Below are 18,455 nucleotides of genomic sequence, written 5' to 3'. Positions count from 1 at the left end.
AATTTTTGTTGGCAAATAATTTATTTAATAGTTTTAGTCTTACAAAAAGTAGATTTTAGTTCGAAAATATGCTTTAATGCATGAAAAGTAAAAAATCATATCATTTTCGGTCAAATGAGTTGCTTCTTTTTTTTTTGGTTTATTTATAATGGAATGAGTTAAACCGAGTGAATAAACAAGTAAAAATACTATCAATTTGGACTTATTTTTGTGATTTCTAGAAGTTTTGGTAAATTTTGAAGAAATAAAACACTTTTTATTCAAAGAACTGTTGGATTATTTTTGGCAAAATGTAAACAAATAATTGCTTTTCTAGTTAAGAATACATACTCCAAAATGGTCAAAAATTAAGTTACTTTTGTTATTTAAAGGCTTGTTTTAGTGAAATCTGAAAAAGTCTTAAAATAAAAAAATACTTTTGACTAAATATTCTAGTTTTTGGCTTATTTTCGCCCAAAAATGAGTTAAATCGAGTAAAACATAGTTAACTGATTTCTTCAATTACATTTAGCAAAATTTTTCAAAAACAACCAGATTTGTTGTTTTTTAGTTTATATTAGAGGAATGACTGAAATCAATAAATGAAAAAAATACAGAATATATATAATAGTAATTTGGAGTTATTTTTGTTTTTAGGAAAAGTTTTGGGAAAAAAAATGTCACACTCGAAAAAACATTATTTTTGACCAAATGTTAAGGATTGTTGGTTTGTTTTTGACATCAAGTGTGTTTTTGACAAAATTTACTGATAATTGTTTAACTGGAAGCGTTCTAAAATTCATTTAACAGCAGCGCTTTCCAGACTGAACTTTTTAATAAAACGATGTGCGATGTGATTTTTTCATAATAATAACTTAATTTGCGAAACTTGTTTACTGCGCTCATTCGTTTTGGCAAACATTTTGCTCGTTAGACAAAACTGTTTTTTTTTTCAGAACTGATTACATAAATAACTATTCTTTTTTCCCTATGCATGTGAATTTTTTCAGAATTGTTCTACAATTTTTCTAGTAAAATAATATTAATTAATAAAAATTTAATGATTCCTACATTTTAGTACCCTTTTAAAACAACGATACTTATTCTAAATGAATTTTACGCAATTTTTTTAATAAAGTTGTTGGTAGCTCCAAAATTCTAATTGCTATTTTTTTGTATTGCACATGTTTGTATCAAAAATAAAATCTTTTAAATTATGAAAAAATACATACGGGTTATAGTTTAAAATAAAATAGTAAATATAGGCCAAACTATTAGAAACATTTTAAAACCATCAGCTTATACTAGATTAAAAGCCAGTTAATTACATTTTTAATTTTTAAAATCGAGCTATATTTTTTTAAATCACCCTGTGTATGAATTTGAAATTATTACTTCAGTTTATTAGATTAATTAAATGTTTAATAACTTTTTTCTATCTTAATCACTTGCTTTCTAAGCCGTTACGTATCTTGAAAATAAGATCTAATAAAAAATTCCCATGGCTACTTTATTTTTTGTGAACCAAAAATTAAAAGAATTCTAGTTAAAAGCAAAAAAAATATTTTTTTGTCGTGTGGTGTAATAATTAATTATTATTAATTAATTAATTAATTTAATTAAAAACGATCTGAAATTCAGTTCACAGCCACACATTCCCGAGTGAACTATTTAGTAAAACGTGATTCATTTAATAATAATAATGGCTCAAATGATTGATCTCCAAGTTGTTTTAATAGACATTTTCTAATCTAGAATTGTTTACCTTTCTTGGTTTCTTGTTACTTGACGCATTATCGTGTATTGGTATAAATAAATCTAACAGACTTGTCAGCATTTTTATCGTTTTATTCCACAAAAATTATAATTAGAAACGTAACTTCTGGAAGAACCATTTGTTCTTCCCTGACTTGTATCTCTCCTCAAATTTGACACGTGTCTGGAACCGCACCTTCTTCCTCTTCATTGGATCCTTCAAATCTTTTGGAGTGATTTTCACATCACTGGTCAAATCGACCGAATAACGTGTGGGCATCAAGTGATTGTAGTTCAAAACCTAACAATTAAATTGTATTTTTGTCGATTGATTTTCTAAATTTACCTTAACAAAAGGCTTGATTTTGGACCTTTTGTGGATTTTGCCCTTGCCCATGCGTTTATGGACCTTCCTGGGGTACCTGTCGATGCCTGCAACGATGGCATGGCCATACTGCTTGTCTCCGGACCCTTCATCGTTATTTTTTACAACGATAGCCTTACGACCTGCGTATCGGCCCGCAAGGACCAACACGACTTTGCCCGGTTTCATTATTTTACCCATTTTCGCTCTGGAACACAAAATTAAAACAATGACATAACCTCACATTTGTCAAATGTGTCAGGAAATAATAATTACGGGCTAAAGTGACAGAAATTCTACTTGGGATACCGAAATGAGCGTTAAATTGGAGCAATTACGTGAAAATTTGATGAAAAAATGAGACGATGGTTGAAATAAATGCGAAATAAATAAACAAACTTACGTGCCGTCCGATAACACACAATAGAAGAACTAGGGATTTTCGTTTTGTTACTAGACAGTGCAGCGGAGTCTTAAATTTCCCTAAACGTTTTTAAAAAACAACCAGAATAAAAAAGTAGGGCAACAAGCATTATTTTGTAAAAAATTGTATTTAAGGATCAGACACTTTTTTGCCTCAAGCAAATTACGTAATTTTCTTACCTCCCGATTAAATTCGTTTGAAAAGTAACATCGGCCAAGTTTCTCTAACCAAATTTGGTTTATGCAATTTCCTATCAAAACCACATGTTTGGGAGGTTAAAAAACTTTATTTTGTTTCTGAGTAATCTGAGCAAAATTAAAAAAAAATCAAGGCAAAAATTTACAAAATCTAGTCAAAAAATATGTTACTTTTGATCAAAGATTTCAAGTAGGAATATTTATTAGCTATTACCTGTTTCAAAACTACATATAAAAACGCTAACGTCGCATTTTCTCTCTAAATTCGCTATTAAAAGTTATTCATGCAATTCAAAAAAATAATAATAACAACTAAGGTAAATTAATGTTTCACTGAAAAATTTATTTAACTATTTTATAACAATTTTATAATTTCATTAATCTTATTTAAAAAATAATTTGGTAAAATGCGACGTTGGCGTTTTTATCGTTCTGAACAGTTAATTGAAACACAAACTATTGTGGAAAACAAACAAAATCTCACCAAAGCACAGTTTTAAGGTAAAAACTAATTATTTAAATTCTGCTAATAGTGACTGAAAAATCAGCAAACTTTGTTTCACTTGTTTTTTGGCCATTGGTGATGCCATTTTTATCTTTTCTTAGTATTTGAACTAATTGTAGTTAAGTTTTTTTGTCAGGTTTCGTAAAACTGAAATAAAAATAAATAACTAAATAATCATTATTTAATAAATTATTAAACTAACGTAATTGCTGTTTCAAAACTTTAAAAACGCCAACGTCGCATTTTTTCTCAAAATTAGCTGTTATAAATTATGAGAGATCTAATAATTAATAACTATTTTACAATTTTATCAATATTATTTAAAAAAATAATTCGGTAAAATGCGATGTTGACATTTTTATGGTTTTGAAACTGCTAAAAAGTTGCTAACAAAAATTTTAATAAAAAAGGTAGAATGATTTTTTGAACGTTTTAATATGTTTTTAGTTAGAAACCTTTTTTCTTATCTCTCTATTGTGTCAACAATCCAAATTTAGGCTTCTTTCCTAAAATTTGGTTGAAATATGGTTAAAAATCTCCAGTGGAAATAACGTTGACGTTATTTCATATAGATTTTCAAGATTTTAAAATAAAGCTTAAAAATAGTAAAATAAAAAAATAAATACAAGTTATTGTTTTACTTGATTTAACTCATTTACATAGTTACGAATAAGCAAAAAATGTCACAAAGTTTGATTGTCACTATTAATTTTCAAGCATTTTTTTAAAACATTGAAGCTTATTTTTAAAGTAAAAAACTTGTTTTTTGCTTACAAAACAGACCAAAAGATCACCAAGTACAGTCAATAAGAAATAAGTACACAATAATTGCTTTTTTGCATGTTTTTTTTTCAAAAAATGTTGTGAAAAGTGGCTGAAAAATTTATTAGAAACATTTGTTATACTTCAGTTATCGTAGCTTATTTTTTGCACAAAAGATTGGCAAAAACCAAAAAATTCCATCAAAAGTGGCGTTATTTGTCATCTATTATAGACTTAAAATACGTATTTGTTCCTATTTGTAATTGAGATTTGTAATGACATTAAATGGCTATTTTTGATATGTTTGTGCAAACTCGCTGAAAATCTTTAAATTGATATTATTTTCGTGTGTTTTATTTTATTAGTTTGGCTCTGAGTGGAAGACCTATTTATTTTATTTAAAATACGACGCAAAATCACAAAATTTTAATGAAGAATAATCAAAAAAACAAAAACAAAGACTAGGTCAAAAATTTTGCTTAAAAACAAAATTTTTAGTTTTTGCTAAAACAAACAGAATCGCAAAATTAAGTCAGTGATTACATTATTTTTTGGTTTTCTTGAACGTTTCTGTGCGCTTTACAGTTTATTGAAAGCAAGATTAAGTCAAAAATGTGTACCATTTTTGAATATAAGTTAAAAGCAACAAGTTAAAATTTCTCAAAAAATGACGAACAAAATTTTGTCAGACAATACTTAAACTCAAAACATATCGAATTTGACAAAAATATTGTTCTAACTTTCCATTTTTTAAAGTTTAAATATGACTTAAAGCCATATATTATTGATTCTGCTTTTTTTGAGCATGTTAGCGTAATAAATTAAGGTAAAACATCTATGATTATTATTATTAATTTAAAGATTATGGTTTTGTTTAAAAAATATATCAAAATTCTGTTAGAAAATGCGTTTGGCGGTTAGAAACAGATTTCTTTCGCAATATTTTACAGTGCTGCGGCACGTTTTTGAAGTAGGAACCTAGTTTTTTATAATAAAATATTGTCAAACAAGTTTATCGAAAATGGTGTTTTTGAACTAATTCATTGTTTTTAAAATTTTATTAAATTAACCAAATAGTTTATCTAATTTTTCGCCTTTTCAAGCGCATTTCAGACAAGAATGCAATACTTCGCAAAATTTTGTTAAAAACAAGCAGCAAATAACTAAAATGAACGTTTTATTAAAGCAAAACAGACTAATAAAACATAAAATTTTTGCTTACTTTTTACTCAATTAGTTTCAATTTGTTTTAAAATAGAAGCCACAAAAATTTAGTGAAAATTATGCAAAAAAACAGTATTAGTATCAGTAGTTACTAAAAAGTTTGGCACTAAATTAAGACATTAAGTTATAATTGTTTTGTCTTTTTCAAGCGTAGTTTCCAGTGTCCAATTTATTTTGCAAAATTAATTAAATTAATTACTACTGTTAGACTATTTTAAATTATAGCGTGTGATAAATATTTTAAATTAAAAATTAATAAATTTTTTATCAGATGGTGCAAAAATATACAGGGTGTCATATAAAATTGTTCAGTCACTGTTCTGACATATTATCGTGATGGTTAATTAATCATTTATTCAACACATTTTGTTAATTAATTTAGGGGTATTTAGTTGTATTTTTATTTAAGAAAAAAGAAGCTGTATGGTGCGTATACTAATCTGAAACACCCGGTATACAAGTACTGGCCCAAAACAGCAAACTGTAATCTCAATTTAAACAGTGGTTTGAGTCCACGCTCGAAAATATATTTTCGTTATAAAAACACATTATTTACAAAATCAATAATTTCTTATTTAAACTTAAGACCTAAGACCTCACGTTTAAGGAAATTTTTCTAGACGTGGCAACCCTGTTGGCGCGCGCGCCAAATTCGAATTTTAAATCGCAACCAAATTCCACGCGAATCTGGCGAAATCTGGTTTGGTTTGGTAGATTTTTTATTTGCTTAATCTGTCAAATCCAAGCGTAACAAAAATCTGGTGAATGTTTGTTGCCATTTTTGATTCAATGTTAGTAATAGAGGGGACGCAAAATGTAATTAACAATGATTATATTGAGTCAGTTTGCTGAATTGAGTTCTACCTGTTACTGTTGCCTTGCGGAATATTGTCACAAGGTGGACTTTTAGTTCGGCTTGAGGTGCTTTCGTGATAATTTGCGAGAATCAACAATGAGTATTTGAAAGTTAAACAATTATTTTTTTCATTTAAAAAATAAGGTAAGTTTATTGGAAAATAACTAATATTTCAATTTTACAATTCATTACTTTTTTTATCTACAAATAGTGCACGAATTCTTTTAGCGATAGCATTTGTTTCAACTGATAATTCAAACTGCAATTTTTAAAATTGTTAAAAAAATAAGTCGTAAAATTATTGATGCCAGTCGTTGACCAGGACTAGAAAACCAGTTTATATTTCACGTTGGTTTTATTTATTATTGTCATAATTGTGAAGTGTATGTGAATTCAGGTTTTGGGAAATTCCGAAATTAATTTTTTGGCAATTAAAAATTCCAAGCGTTGCTTCTAGAACGTGCATATTTTTTTTAATTTAATTAAATAGGTAACCCACAACAGGCTCGTAAAAATGAAAGTGGACTGTGAAATGACGATAAATGAAGCACTCTGTTGACATTTGTAATAATTGTTTTGTCGATTTGTTATTGTTGATATTGGCGAAAGTGTGTTTTCACCGGATGTGCATCTGTAAAGTGCATAAAATGCATTATTTTTTTATTAATCTGTATTTTATTGTGGTGGCAAGCAAAAAGAGAAATTATTTTGCAAATGTGTTTCATATTTTTTATCTTGTTATTTCCTCTAATGGATTTCTTACATAACTAACAATGACGCAAATTTAGAGGCGCTTATTGAATGAATACAACGATTATTTCAAACATTCGGTTATAATTTATAAATAATAAAGGATATTTCAATTGTTTGTAATGATGATTTTTAGACATACCTAATAATATACAAAAAATTGTTATTTTGTAAATAAAAAGTTTGATATTTGTGAAATGTAATGCAGAAATTGTCTCATTTAGAATATCTTAAAAATTTTTTAAACTTAAACTACTCTTGTGGGCTAATGACTAATTAATAAGTAAAGCTCATTTAATGTTTTATCATATTTATTTAGCAACGAAAGGTTTTTTTTGTAATAAAAATGTCTATTTCGAATGTATTTGAATGTTGAATAAATTTTGATTTGGACGCTAAGAATTTTTTTATATAATTTTTTAGAAGGCATGTTTACATAAAAGTATCTTTTTACTACATCTCAAAAATTAATGATCGCACAGAAAAATTGATTGCTAAACCAAATACAAGCAGAGAGATTATTAATTTAAATTAAAGATAATAAAAATTTTTATTTTTTCAAATTCAAATTTTTGACTAAAATTGCACACAAAAAACACTGACTAAATCTAAGCTCGATTTTCGAATTTTAAAAACTCAAGAATAGTCAATTAAGGCATGCACTAAAAATTATTAAATACGGAAAAACATTAAAAAAAGTAGAAAAAGTGAGCAGCGAAATTATAATTTGATGAAAATTGAAAATATTATGTTTTGATGAAAATGCTGGAACAGGTTGATTTTTTAAATAACGCTATTTTAAATAATGCCATCAAAAAATTTTGTTATTTGATATTTGAGTAATAAATACCTCGACATTTTTTTTAATAGAAACTACTAATTTATTTAATAATTTTGATACATTTTTTTAATGCAAAAATATTAAATGTCACCTAGTAGTACTACTAGTAGTACTAACAAAAAATCAAAGATACAATTTTGCTATATCGCAAAAAATGTCATGGAATTGTTCTGATTTTTTTAGCAGATCACACATAATCTAGAAGATTTGAAAAATATTGGAAGTTTTACGTAATAATGTAGGTATGAGTACATTTTAGAAATTTTAAATTAAAATCAATATTAGAATTTGTCTGTTTTTGTTGATAATTTTTTGAGAACTTTGTTATGTCACTCGTATTATTTTGTTATTGCTATTTTGTAATTTGAAAGATCTATAATAATGACGAAAAAACTATCGATTCTTTTAATAAAATGTTGAAAGTTGTACGCATAATAAAATATTTTTAGTATTAATAAAATTATTCTATAATTTTGCCTGCCTCTCACTGTATACTCTAGGTATAAATATAAATAGAAGAATTTTTTATATAATTTTTTAAAAGACATGTTTACATAAACAGGGTGAGTCTACTAAAAGTATCTTTTTACTACATCTCAAAAATTAATGATCGCACAGAATTTAGTATTTGCTATTAAATTCTTTGTACTTTTCTCTACGTCTACAATTTTTTCCAGATTTTTTCTACAATCCCTTATAATTAAAATTAATTAATGAATTATTTAATTAATTACTATTGAGTACTTAATACCTAAATGCAAAAAATTGTTATTTCTGGTGTCATTTAAAACAAGCCACGCTTAAATATTGTTTTCTGATAACTATTTGTAAAAAAATGTCGCTAGTTTTAAAAAAAATTAAAAATTCAATTAAACGTAATTTTGGTGCAAAGATATTCTTTTATAAAAAAATATTTTCAAAAACAGTATCGTTGCTTAATTTTATACATTTATTGTTGTTTATCAAGTTGACTATGAAATTCAAATTCGTTGTGCCGCTTCGTCCAAATGACTATTGTAGTTTCTTTGTCGAATTTTTAAATTATCTTTTTACTCACTTTTTGCGTTTTTCGGGTAAGCTGTTTCAAGTAAAGCGTTTGTCTTGACTTGTGTTTTATGTTCCCGTAATTTTTCTTTCATTTCTGGATTTTTTGAAGTCTTTTTACATTATTTTGACTATCACTTTGACAGCATTCACAATTAAAATTAAGCGGCACACTACGTTCAAATTTCATAGGTGACTTGGTGAATAACCACTTTTGAAAACATTGTATTAATATTTTTAGTTAATTAATTTTGATTAAAAAAAAATTATAAAAAAAATTGAAAAAATTTATAAGCATAGAAAAAATGAAAATTATGTAATGACAAACAAACATAGCAAAATATATAATATATAATATATAAAATATAATATATAATATATAAAATAATAAATAAAACAAACTATTCATACTTATCGGAAAATAATATTTTTATAACAGTTAACAGGTTTTTTTAGCAAATTTTTTTGTTCAATATAAATTTAAAGTAATTAAGCAGTTTAAAAGTGGGTGTGTTTTGGTAAAAAAGTTAAATTTTTTTTCGCAATAGTTAACATCGAAGTAGACTAAAGCAAATTTACTTAGAATATTATTTAATTGCTAGTAAAAGAATTTTTTGTTTGTTTTATATTTAATTGTCAATTGTTTAAAGATATAGACAGTCTTAAAAGTATAAAGTTCCAGACATTTGACAAATAAAAAAAGTAATAATTTTTTTTATTATATCTGACAACAATAAAAAATTATTTTAAGAAAATCTTCCTTTAAACATTTCTGTCTGAAATTTTAGGACCATAAAACTATGAGCTATTTTTGTGTATACAATCCTCTTTCTTCAAAGATATTTATTAAGCGAAGTGAGACGTCTAATGTTTAAAGTTTGCATTGTCTTTTTGATAACGATATTTTTGAAAACTATTTCATTTTGAAATTGCTAAATGTTTTAGCATAAAATAAAATAACTTAATTTCTTATTTTTTAACTTGTTTACAAAAATTTTATTTTTTAAGTTTTGTAATTTTGCTGGTTTCAACGTAAAGTAGCAGATAATTATATCTTTATTCCGAGTTCCAAATTTATACATACTTTATAAAAGTAATAACTGAAGCGTTTCTTTTACGATTGGGTTTCTACGAGTTGTAGTTGTACTTTATCTATTTATTGAAATATTTCAATATTGGTATACTGGTGGTATTTCCATACTAATTATTTTATACATTAAACATAATACTTACGAAACAGATTTTTTTATAATTCATAAAACCACATAATTTTATATCATGTTCTGTACTTTGGGATTTTTGTTATTGTGTTACTATACAGGATGGAACAAAGACATTTTATGTTGATTAGACAGAAAATCTTTTAATATTGTATTACGCGATCAATACAAAAAAATGCTTAAAGCATCCAAAGACTTTTTCTAATTAATGTACTACATTTTTTGAATAGGGTCATTTAGCACAAGGAAAAATTCTAGTTTTCTCACTAAATATTACGATTACGAGCACTTATACTTAAAAGTCGTCTCAAGTGTGGTGTAAGTTTTTTCATCACGTTTTCTACTACAGTGTGTTCAAAAATTGTTGTTCATCAAGTTGACTATGGAATTCAAGTTCCGTGTGACGCTTTCTCCAAGTGACTATTGTACTTTCTCTGTCAAATTTTTGAATTAGCTTTTTACTCACTTTCTGGTATTTTTTAACTTCATTCAAGTGTAGGGCTTGTATTTCTTTATGTTTTATATTTTCGTGATTTTTGTTGTATTCTTCGTTTGACGGATTTGTCATTTTGACGGCTTTTCCAATTTAAATGAACCGGAACATTACGTTCAAATATCATAGGCGATTTGATTTTTGAACAACCATTTTTGAACACGTTGTATATGTTTAATTAAATTGGTAATCATAGTATGATATTTTTTTGTCTATATTGTTTCACTTTAAACAGAAGTTTATTATTAATCAGAAATAATATGCTGCAAAAAATAATGACCACTTATTTTATATATTTTTACTTAAAACACATACATATTTTGAATTATTCAATAAACTGCTTAATATTGCAATTATGGGTTCGTTGTAGATAAAACAAAAACTTTTTAAAATGGAACATTTCAAATTTCAAGGAACAGGAATTCATAATGTTGCTGTAAAGAATAATAAACACAGTAGGAATATGTCATTCTGATCATTTGGTGGAAGGGAATTTGCAAAAATTTAGAATTTATAATTATTATGTGGTAAGTTGTAAGTATAACACCTTAAAATAATTAAAAAAGTATGTGACTCATTTTGTAAAAGTTTCTTAAATTGTGTTTTTGTCTGAATAATGTACCTATTAAAACGCTCGAAAAAAAAATGATGTCATACTTAATCCATTGTGTTAATGATTTCACGTTCCGTTTTAAGAAAATCTCGCGATAAGTTGAGTTCTTAACTTAAAAAACGTGCTTATTACAAACATTTTGTGGTTATTTTAATAAAAACAGGTACCTAATAACTTCAACGCAGATAAAACAGTAACAACAGTGAATAGAAATGTAAATACCTCAAAAAAGTGATTGCTAAACCAAATACAAGCAGAGATATTATTAACTTAAATTAAAGATAATAAAAATGAAAACTACTTTTCCAAATTATTAAAATATTTTTTACAATTTATTGACCAGAAGACAAATTTTTCAAATTCAAATTTTCGACTAAAATTGCACACAAAAAACACTGACCAAATCTAAAGCTCGGTTTTCGAGTTTAAAAAACTCCAAAATAGTCAATTAAGGCATGCACTAAAAATTATTAAATACGGAAAAACATTAAAAAAGTAGATATTCAGTGAGCAGCAAAATTATAATTTTATGAAAATTAAAAATATTTTGTTTTGATGAAAATGCTGGGACAGGTTAATTTTTTTTAATTAACGCTATTTTAAATAATGCCATCAAAAATATTTATCATTTGATATTTGAGTAATAAATACCTCGACATTTTTTAATGAAAACTACTAATTTTTTATAATAATCTCGATCCATTTTTTTAATGTTGAAATGGCAATACAAAAATATTAAATGTCACCTAGTAGTAGTACTACTAGTAGTACTAACAAAAAATCAAAGATACAATTTTGCTATATCGCAAAAAATGTCATGGAATTGTTTTGATTTTTTTAGCAGATCACACATAATCTAGAAGATTGGAAAAATATTGGAAATTTTTTCGTAATAATGTAGGTATGAGTACATTTTAGAAATTTCATTCAAACAAAAAAATCAGTATTAGATACTTTTTTGAGAACTTTGTTATGTCACTCGTATTATTTTGTTAATGCTATTTTGTAATTTGAAAGATCTATAATAATGAAGAAAAAACTATCGATTTTTTTAATAAAATGTTGAAAGTTGTATGTATGATAAAACAGTTTTAGTTTTAATAAAATTATTCTATAATTTTGCCTCTCACTGTATATTCTAGGTATAAATATGAATAGTAGAATGATTAGTAAAAATAAATTAAAAAAAAATAATTTTAACTGGTTTATATCAATTGCTTTCTGTGAGCAGTATAATAAAATACAGCTGATAAATTGACTAAAATTATACTATTTTGAAACAATTCTTGAATTTTGCGTTTGTTTTTTTCAAGATTTTTGAAAAACATTGCGTTTTAGCTCGTCTACGTTTAAAAGTTCAAAAACGTGCTTAAAGGTCTAGAAATACAAATTTGTTTGACAAAATTTAATTAAACAACTGTGTTTTTGTAAAAAAATATAAACCAATTTGAAGAATATTTTATTAAAAAAATGATAAATATTAAAGTGGCTATAGTAAGATATTCGCCTTTAAATATTTTTTATTGCAACGTAATCTACTTCTATCCTTGAATATTATAATCAGACAGCTATGAAGCAGTAACTATTTTACAAATAAGGCATAATTAAGCTAAATTATAATGTAAGTCTTTCAACCTACTTGAAATAATGTCTAGTTCTAAACAACAAAAGGTGTTTTTTGCTTACCTACTGTGCCTTTAAAGGTGCTGTTATCGCAACAATAAGTCACGATTGTGGGAAAAAAGTCGTAAAAAATATAAAATTTACGAGCAAAAAAAAAAGGCAAAATATTGCCCAAAATAATAATCGACTTTAGTAGGTACGCATATTTTAAATACTTTTAAGTTAATTTTATAATTTAAACTGAATAAAATTAAAATTAATGAACAAATTTCGACATTTTTACAAAAATGTGTTATGTTTATGTATTGACATATCGTCTGTGTTAAAAATATTTGTTATCTGAATTTACGTGACGACTCAATTTTGTTAGTTTTTTATTTTTATATCATACCTACAAACTTAATTTGAAGTTTTTTTTTGAATAGATAAATGTTTATATAATTTATTCACAAAATTTACGTTATCGTCTAAATTTTTAGATTGTAATCACAAACAAACATTTCATGGTAATATTTTTATGAAAAAATAAGTAATAGTTGTTGTACTACAGAAAAAAATGGTTACTGCAGTTGATAGAAATGCAAGTTGTATTCCACATTAATAATAATTCATTATTGGAGCTACGTGGTGCTTAATGACGTGGTACTCGTTTTACACAAGTGACAAAAAATATATAAATACTTTAGATTTTTTATGTGGTTAAAATTTAAAAGCATACAAAAAACAATTAATGTATTGTTAAATTAGATACAAGCAGCAAATATTATGAAGCTAAATTTTTATTAGAGCTAGTAATAGTGGCAAAAAACTCTAGACATAAGTTATGTTGCAATTTTGCATAGATACTTCTGCCACCCCGTTTTAAAGTAGCAGTACCGTTAAAAATACACTAAACCTCAATCTTTATAATAAACTCAGTCCAAACACAAAGTCTCTGAATGCTTTTAAAACCGTTATTAAAAGGTACCTTATAAATGAATGTTATTATAGTATAAATGAATTTTTATCTAGTTCTCTCGCGATCTAGCTGTCTCTTTATTCGAAATTTTATACCTTTTTTATGTAATTTTTCTCCTTTATGTTATCTGTTTAACTTGATATGTTTATATTTATATTTATTATTTTTAATTATATTATAATATCCTAAATACTATCCATACTTGACGTGTTTAATTTCTGTGTATTCAGTTAAGATGAACGAATAAATTATTATTATGTTTATTATTATTATATACAGATTAAAATGAAAGTAACGCACAAATCCTAAGAAAAAATCGCATTGCTAACACGCTTGAAAAAGGTAAAATCAATGTCATTTTTGATCTAATTAGGTGATTTTTAGCCTGATTTATCAAAATCACATAAAAAACTGAAAAACTAAATGTTTTTTCGGATCATCTTTTCACAAACTTGTTTCGGTCAATTTTAACTAAAATAAAAAGAAATAATATCTGAAAAAAACAAAAGTAACAACATTTTTGGGTTAATCTTCTCGATTAATCGTGTTTTAACAAAATTTTGCGAAATAAATGCGCTTCAGGCCGTAAAATACAAAATTTTCGAAAAATAGTGTGCCTAGTAATTTTTTTTATATTATTTTCTTTGTCTCATAAAGAATTGAGAAATTGGTTTGCCATAGTTTTTGACCAAGTTTTTCGTGCATTTTAGAGATAATTTAAATAATAAATAATATATAATCAAAAATACAGTGTTAAAAATGATATGATAATGATTTTTATTCTCTGCTGTCGCTTTTTAAACTTAATATTAAATCACTTCATATTTTGAAATTTTTGAAATACAAATTTTGTATAAGTTTTTATATTTTGTATTATTAAAATAAATGGTTCACAAATTCAAAATTGGTCGAATAAAAATAGGTAAAAATTTGTTGATTATTCAACCAGTTTTAAGGATATTGTTGGGAAAAAACATAGTTTTTTTCTTGAAAAACTGGCTTAAATATAATCAAAATGCAAATGGCTAATTTGAAATCGTGTTTGATACGTTTCTATCTTGTTTTTAACGAAATCTTGCGAAAATAATTGACAAACGTGTTTAAACATACGAGATAAATACTTCCAACAGAACAGTAATTTTTTAAAGCAAAACCAATTTTTTGAATTAATCTAGGTAGTATTTATTTTTTGATTCGTTTTTTTATAAAACGTATAAAAATGATTTAACATAATCTTACAGAAAGCTTGTTGTTACTTGTTACAGTCTTTTAGACGGACGTTGTAAATCTTCATAGTATAAAATTTCTACCAATTTTTTGTTTTTTGGTTTGCTTTTTTATAAAATTTTGACCAAAAAACTATTAAAAGTAAATAAAACAAATAAAATATTATCAATTTTGATCAAATTTTATGATTTTTTGAGCAATCTTTCAAAATAAAAATAATAATAATTGTTTAAATAATAAAAAAAAACAATTTATTTTTTACATTTGTAATAACAAGATTTAGAAAAAGAATTGGGTTATATATGTTGCAATAATTAAAAAAAATAAAAAAATTTTAATTATTGTAATGATTATTAGATAGATAATAAATTAAATACATTTCAGTTCGCTTTATCAAAATTTTACACACAAAGTAAGACATTTTTAAACGCCATTTTTGACAGTTTTCTGTTTTTGTTTTTTTTATTTTTGAAATTATTGTGGCTTTTCGTCTATTTTATAGATCATTTTAAAATTAAAATAAAAATAATTGTTTAACTAATCAAAAAAAGAAAAAACAATTTATTTTTTACATTTTTTAATAACTAGATTTAGAAAAAGAATTGCGTTATATATGTTGCAATAATTAAAAAAAAAATAAAAAAAATTGTAATTATTGTAATGATTATTAGATAGATAATAAATTAAGTACATTTCAGTTCGTTTTATCAAAATTTTACACACAAAGTAAGACATTTTTAAACGCCGTTTTTGACAGTTTTCTGTTTTTGTTTTTTTTCTTTTTGAAATTATTGTGGCTTTTCGTCTATTTTATAGATCATTTCAAAATAAAAATAAAAATAATTGTTTAAATAATCAAAAAAAGAAAAAACAATTTATTTTTTACATTTTTTAATAACTAGATTTAGAAAAAGAATTGCGTTATATATGTTGCAATGATTAAAAAAAACATAAAAAAAATTGTAATTATTGTAATGATTATTCGATAGATAATAAATTAATAAAATAATTAATAAAATAATAAATATCAAAATTTTACACACAAAGTAAGACTTTTTTAAACGCCATTTTTGACAAAGTTTTCTGTTTTTGTGTTATTTATTTTTGAAATTGTTGTGATTTTTCGTCTATTTTATAGATCATTTCCAAAAATAAAGTTTTACAAAAGTTCTGGTACCTAATCTCTTTCGGCTGTTGCTTTTTGAACTTAGTATTAAACCACTTGGAAATTCTAAATTCTTGGAACAAAAATATTGCATAGTTCTTAGTACTAATGTTCTTAATAACTTAAAAAAATGGGTTACAAATCCAAAATTGAATTAGTCAAATGAAATGTTTATTCAACTAGTTTTGGTGAAATGGTTGGTGAAAAAACTTTCTTTCTTCTTTAAAAACTTGCTTAAATACATTAAAAATGTAAATGGCTAATTTAAAATCATTTTTGAGTTGTTTGTTACTTGTTTTTAACGAAATCTTGCGGAAATAACGGAAATAACGGAAATACGCGAAAATAATTTAATTTCCAACAAAATTTTTCGAAACACAAACACTATTTTTAAAATAATTTAGGTACTTATTGAGTTTATTCACTTTTTTCAAAATGTTCAAAAAAGCCAAAATTAATGTAAGTCTTATTAGATTTTGTGATTTCTCGGCCTGATTTAGCAAAATCTCACAGAAAACTGAAATAGTTATTTACCTAACGAGAAAGTGCAATTTCTCGCATGAGCACAAGTTAGGTACAATAATTGTTGTAACAAAGATCTCAAAAAAAAAACTTTTTTTTTGATAATTTAGTTCTTTTTGCTGATGGGTTGGTAACATGTCAAACAATCATCAAATTGACATGAACTGTCACTTATCGTAAAAAAGGAGTTTCCATCTCAACGATAGCGATACCAACCTATTAAATGTCCCTAGCTATACTTGCAATGTAAAAAACACCGCAGTGCGGAAATGTCCGTTTCCCACACGCACCAGCTTTTTAAAAGCTATGAGAACAAAAATGTTGTTACAGGCTTTTAGAAGTTGAAATCTTAACGGATTTCAAATTTTAATTTTAATAAAACTTTTTGAAAAAAAATGGTAAAATAATTTAAAAAAGGCAGAAACAACTTATTCTTTTCCACTTGTTGTTTACAAAATTTGGCGAAATAATTGCGTTTTTGTTGCAATACTTTGAAAAAAAATTGTAATTTTTGTAATGATTTTTAGATAGATAATAGATTAAATAGATAGATTTCAGTTTGTTTTAGCCAAAACTATCACTTATTTTAAAAACACTACTTTCTATATAGTTTTATGTTTTCTTTTGCTTATTTTTCAAGTTATTTCGCCCATTTTACAAATAATTACCAAAAATAAAATCAAAAAAACGTATTGATAATAATTTTTTCCTGTTGTTGTTTTTTGAAAACATATTTTTAACTTTTTGAAACAAAACTATTGCATAGTTCTTAACATTTTGTATTCAAGGAATCACCAGTACCTAAAATAATGACGCAATAATGTCATTGTATGAACTATCGCAATTAGAGAGCGTCTGGTGTGTTTTCAAATGACACAATTATCTTCGACACCTTATCACTCAATCAATTCAATAATCAAACTTGACGCAATAATTCGCCTCTTTCCAAACGACCGCTTTAGCTCTGATAACACACTTTTCCTCCAGATTTTTTCACAAATTCGTTAAACCAAAAATTTGCTCTTATTATTATTTATGTGTGTCAATGCCGTTTGAATCTCATTTTCTATATCATTCCGACCGGTTGCATCTGACCTTAACCCGCCAAGAAAGTGGCAGGAAATTCGCACTTTTATCCGACTTGTTATAAGATTAGAAGATTTCTTGATAAAATAAATATCTTCAAATCAATTGCCAAACCGCGATTACTTACTTACTTACTTACTTCACAAGTGATTGAAATGGCAGGCGGTTCGAAAACACAGGTTTGCACTTTTTAGGTCATTTTTTTACCGATTTATCTGTTTTATTGCAGAAAATGAGGCGACTTGTTAATGCCCTTACTAGGAAAAAAACTCTGGATAATTCAGGTGGCAGTGAACTTGCTCGAGTCCTGTCCTTACTCGACTTATCTGCACTTGGAGTTGGATCCACTTTGGGTCTGGGAGTTTACGTTTTAGCAGGATCTGTGGCAAGGAAGATTGCAGGACCTGCTGTGTGTATTTCCTTTCTGATTGCTGCAGTAGCCTCAGGTGTCGCAGGTTAGTCTAATCAATATTTTTTTCGATTATTATCGGAAATTTCTATCAAAAAACATTAAAATATAGTAAGCACTGGATTTTCGTTTTGCTACGCAAAAATTAATAAGTGAACTAAATTAAATATAAAAATTAATTTTGATTGCGAGTATCGATGTTTGAATTATTATTTTGTTTCTTTGTGATTTTATATCTTTATGTATAAGGGAGAGAATTTTTTGGTAGTCAAAAATTTTAATGTGAAAAAAAATGTATAAAAATAAAAATATATAAATAAGAATAAAAACTAAAAAAATATCTTATAAAGACATATACAGGGTGACCCAGTGGTGTGTAATCGGTCTATAACTTTTTTGCTATTTGAAATATTACCATTCTGTTTTTATTATCCGATA

General features: G+C 25.6%; 2 protein-coding genes across 3 annotated transcripts in view; one reads left to right on the top strand and one right to left on the bottom strand.

Annotated features, from left to right (window-relative positions):
* Positions 1 to 1,806: 1,806 nt before the first annotated feature.
* RpL27 (Ribosomal protein L27) lies at positions 1,807 to 2,633 on the bottom strand. The gene is made up of 3 exons (XM_963979.5): positions 2,502 to 2,633; positions 2,081 to 2,306; positions 1,807 to 2,035 (listed from the first exon to the last, which is right to left on the bottom strand). Exons 2-3 carry the CDS (start codon positions 2,297 to 2,299, stop codon positions 1,847 to 1,849), a joined length of 408 nt encoding a protein of 135 aa, XP_969072.1. The 5' UTR covers positions 2,300 to 2,306; positions 2,502 to 2,633; the 3' UTR covers positions 1,807 to 1,846.
* Positions 2,634 to 6,026: 3,393 nt separating this feature from the next.
* LOC655390 (high affinity cationic amino acid transporter 1) overlaps positions 6,027 to 18,455 on the top strand; it is a 28,187-nt gene continuing 15,758 nt past the window's right edge. The window contains exons 1-2 of one of the 2 annotated variants that reach the window (XM_064354834.1): positions 6,027 to 6,210; positions 17,838 to 18,063. In XM_064354834.1, the coding sequence (XP_064210904.1) occupies positions 17,841 to 18,063 (223 nt within the window). In that variant the 5' untranslated portion in view covers positions 6,027 to 6,210; positions 17,838 to 17,840. Of the gene's footprint in view, positions 6,211 to 17,362; positions 17,788 to 17,837; positions 18,064 to 18,455 lie in introns of those variants that run through there. The other variant, XM_064354833.1, reaches the window with a different exon arrangement.

Source organism: Tribolium castaneum, chromosome 2 (genome assembly GCF_031307605.1).
Source record: "Tribolium castaneum strain GA2 chromosome 2, icTriCast1.1, whole genome shotgun sequence".
NCBI lineage: Eukaryota > Metazoa > Arthropoda > Insecta > Coleoptera > Tenebrionidae > Tribolium > Tribolium castaneum.
Note: the sequence above shows the minus strand (reverse complement) of the source record. Positions and strands in the feature narration are given on the sequence as shown.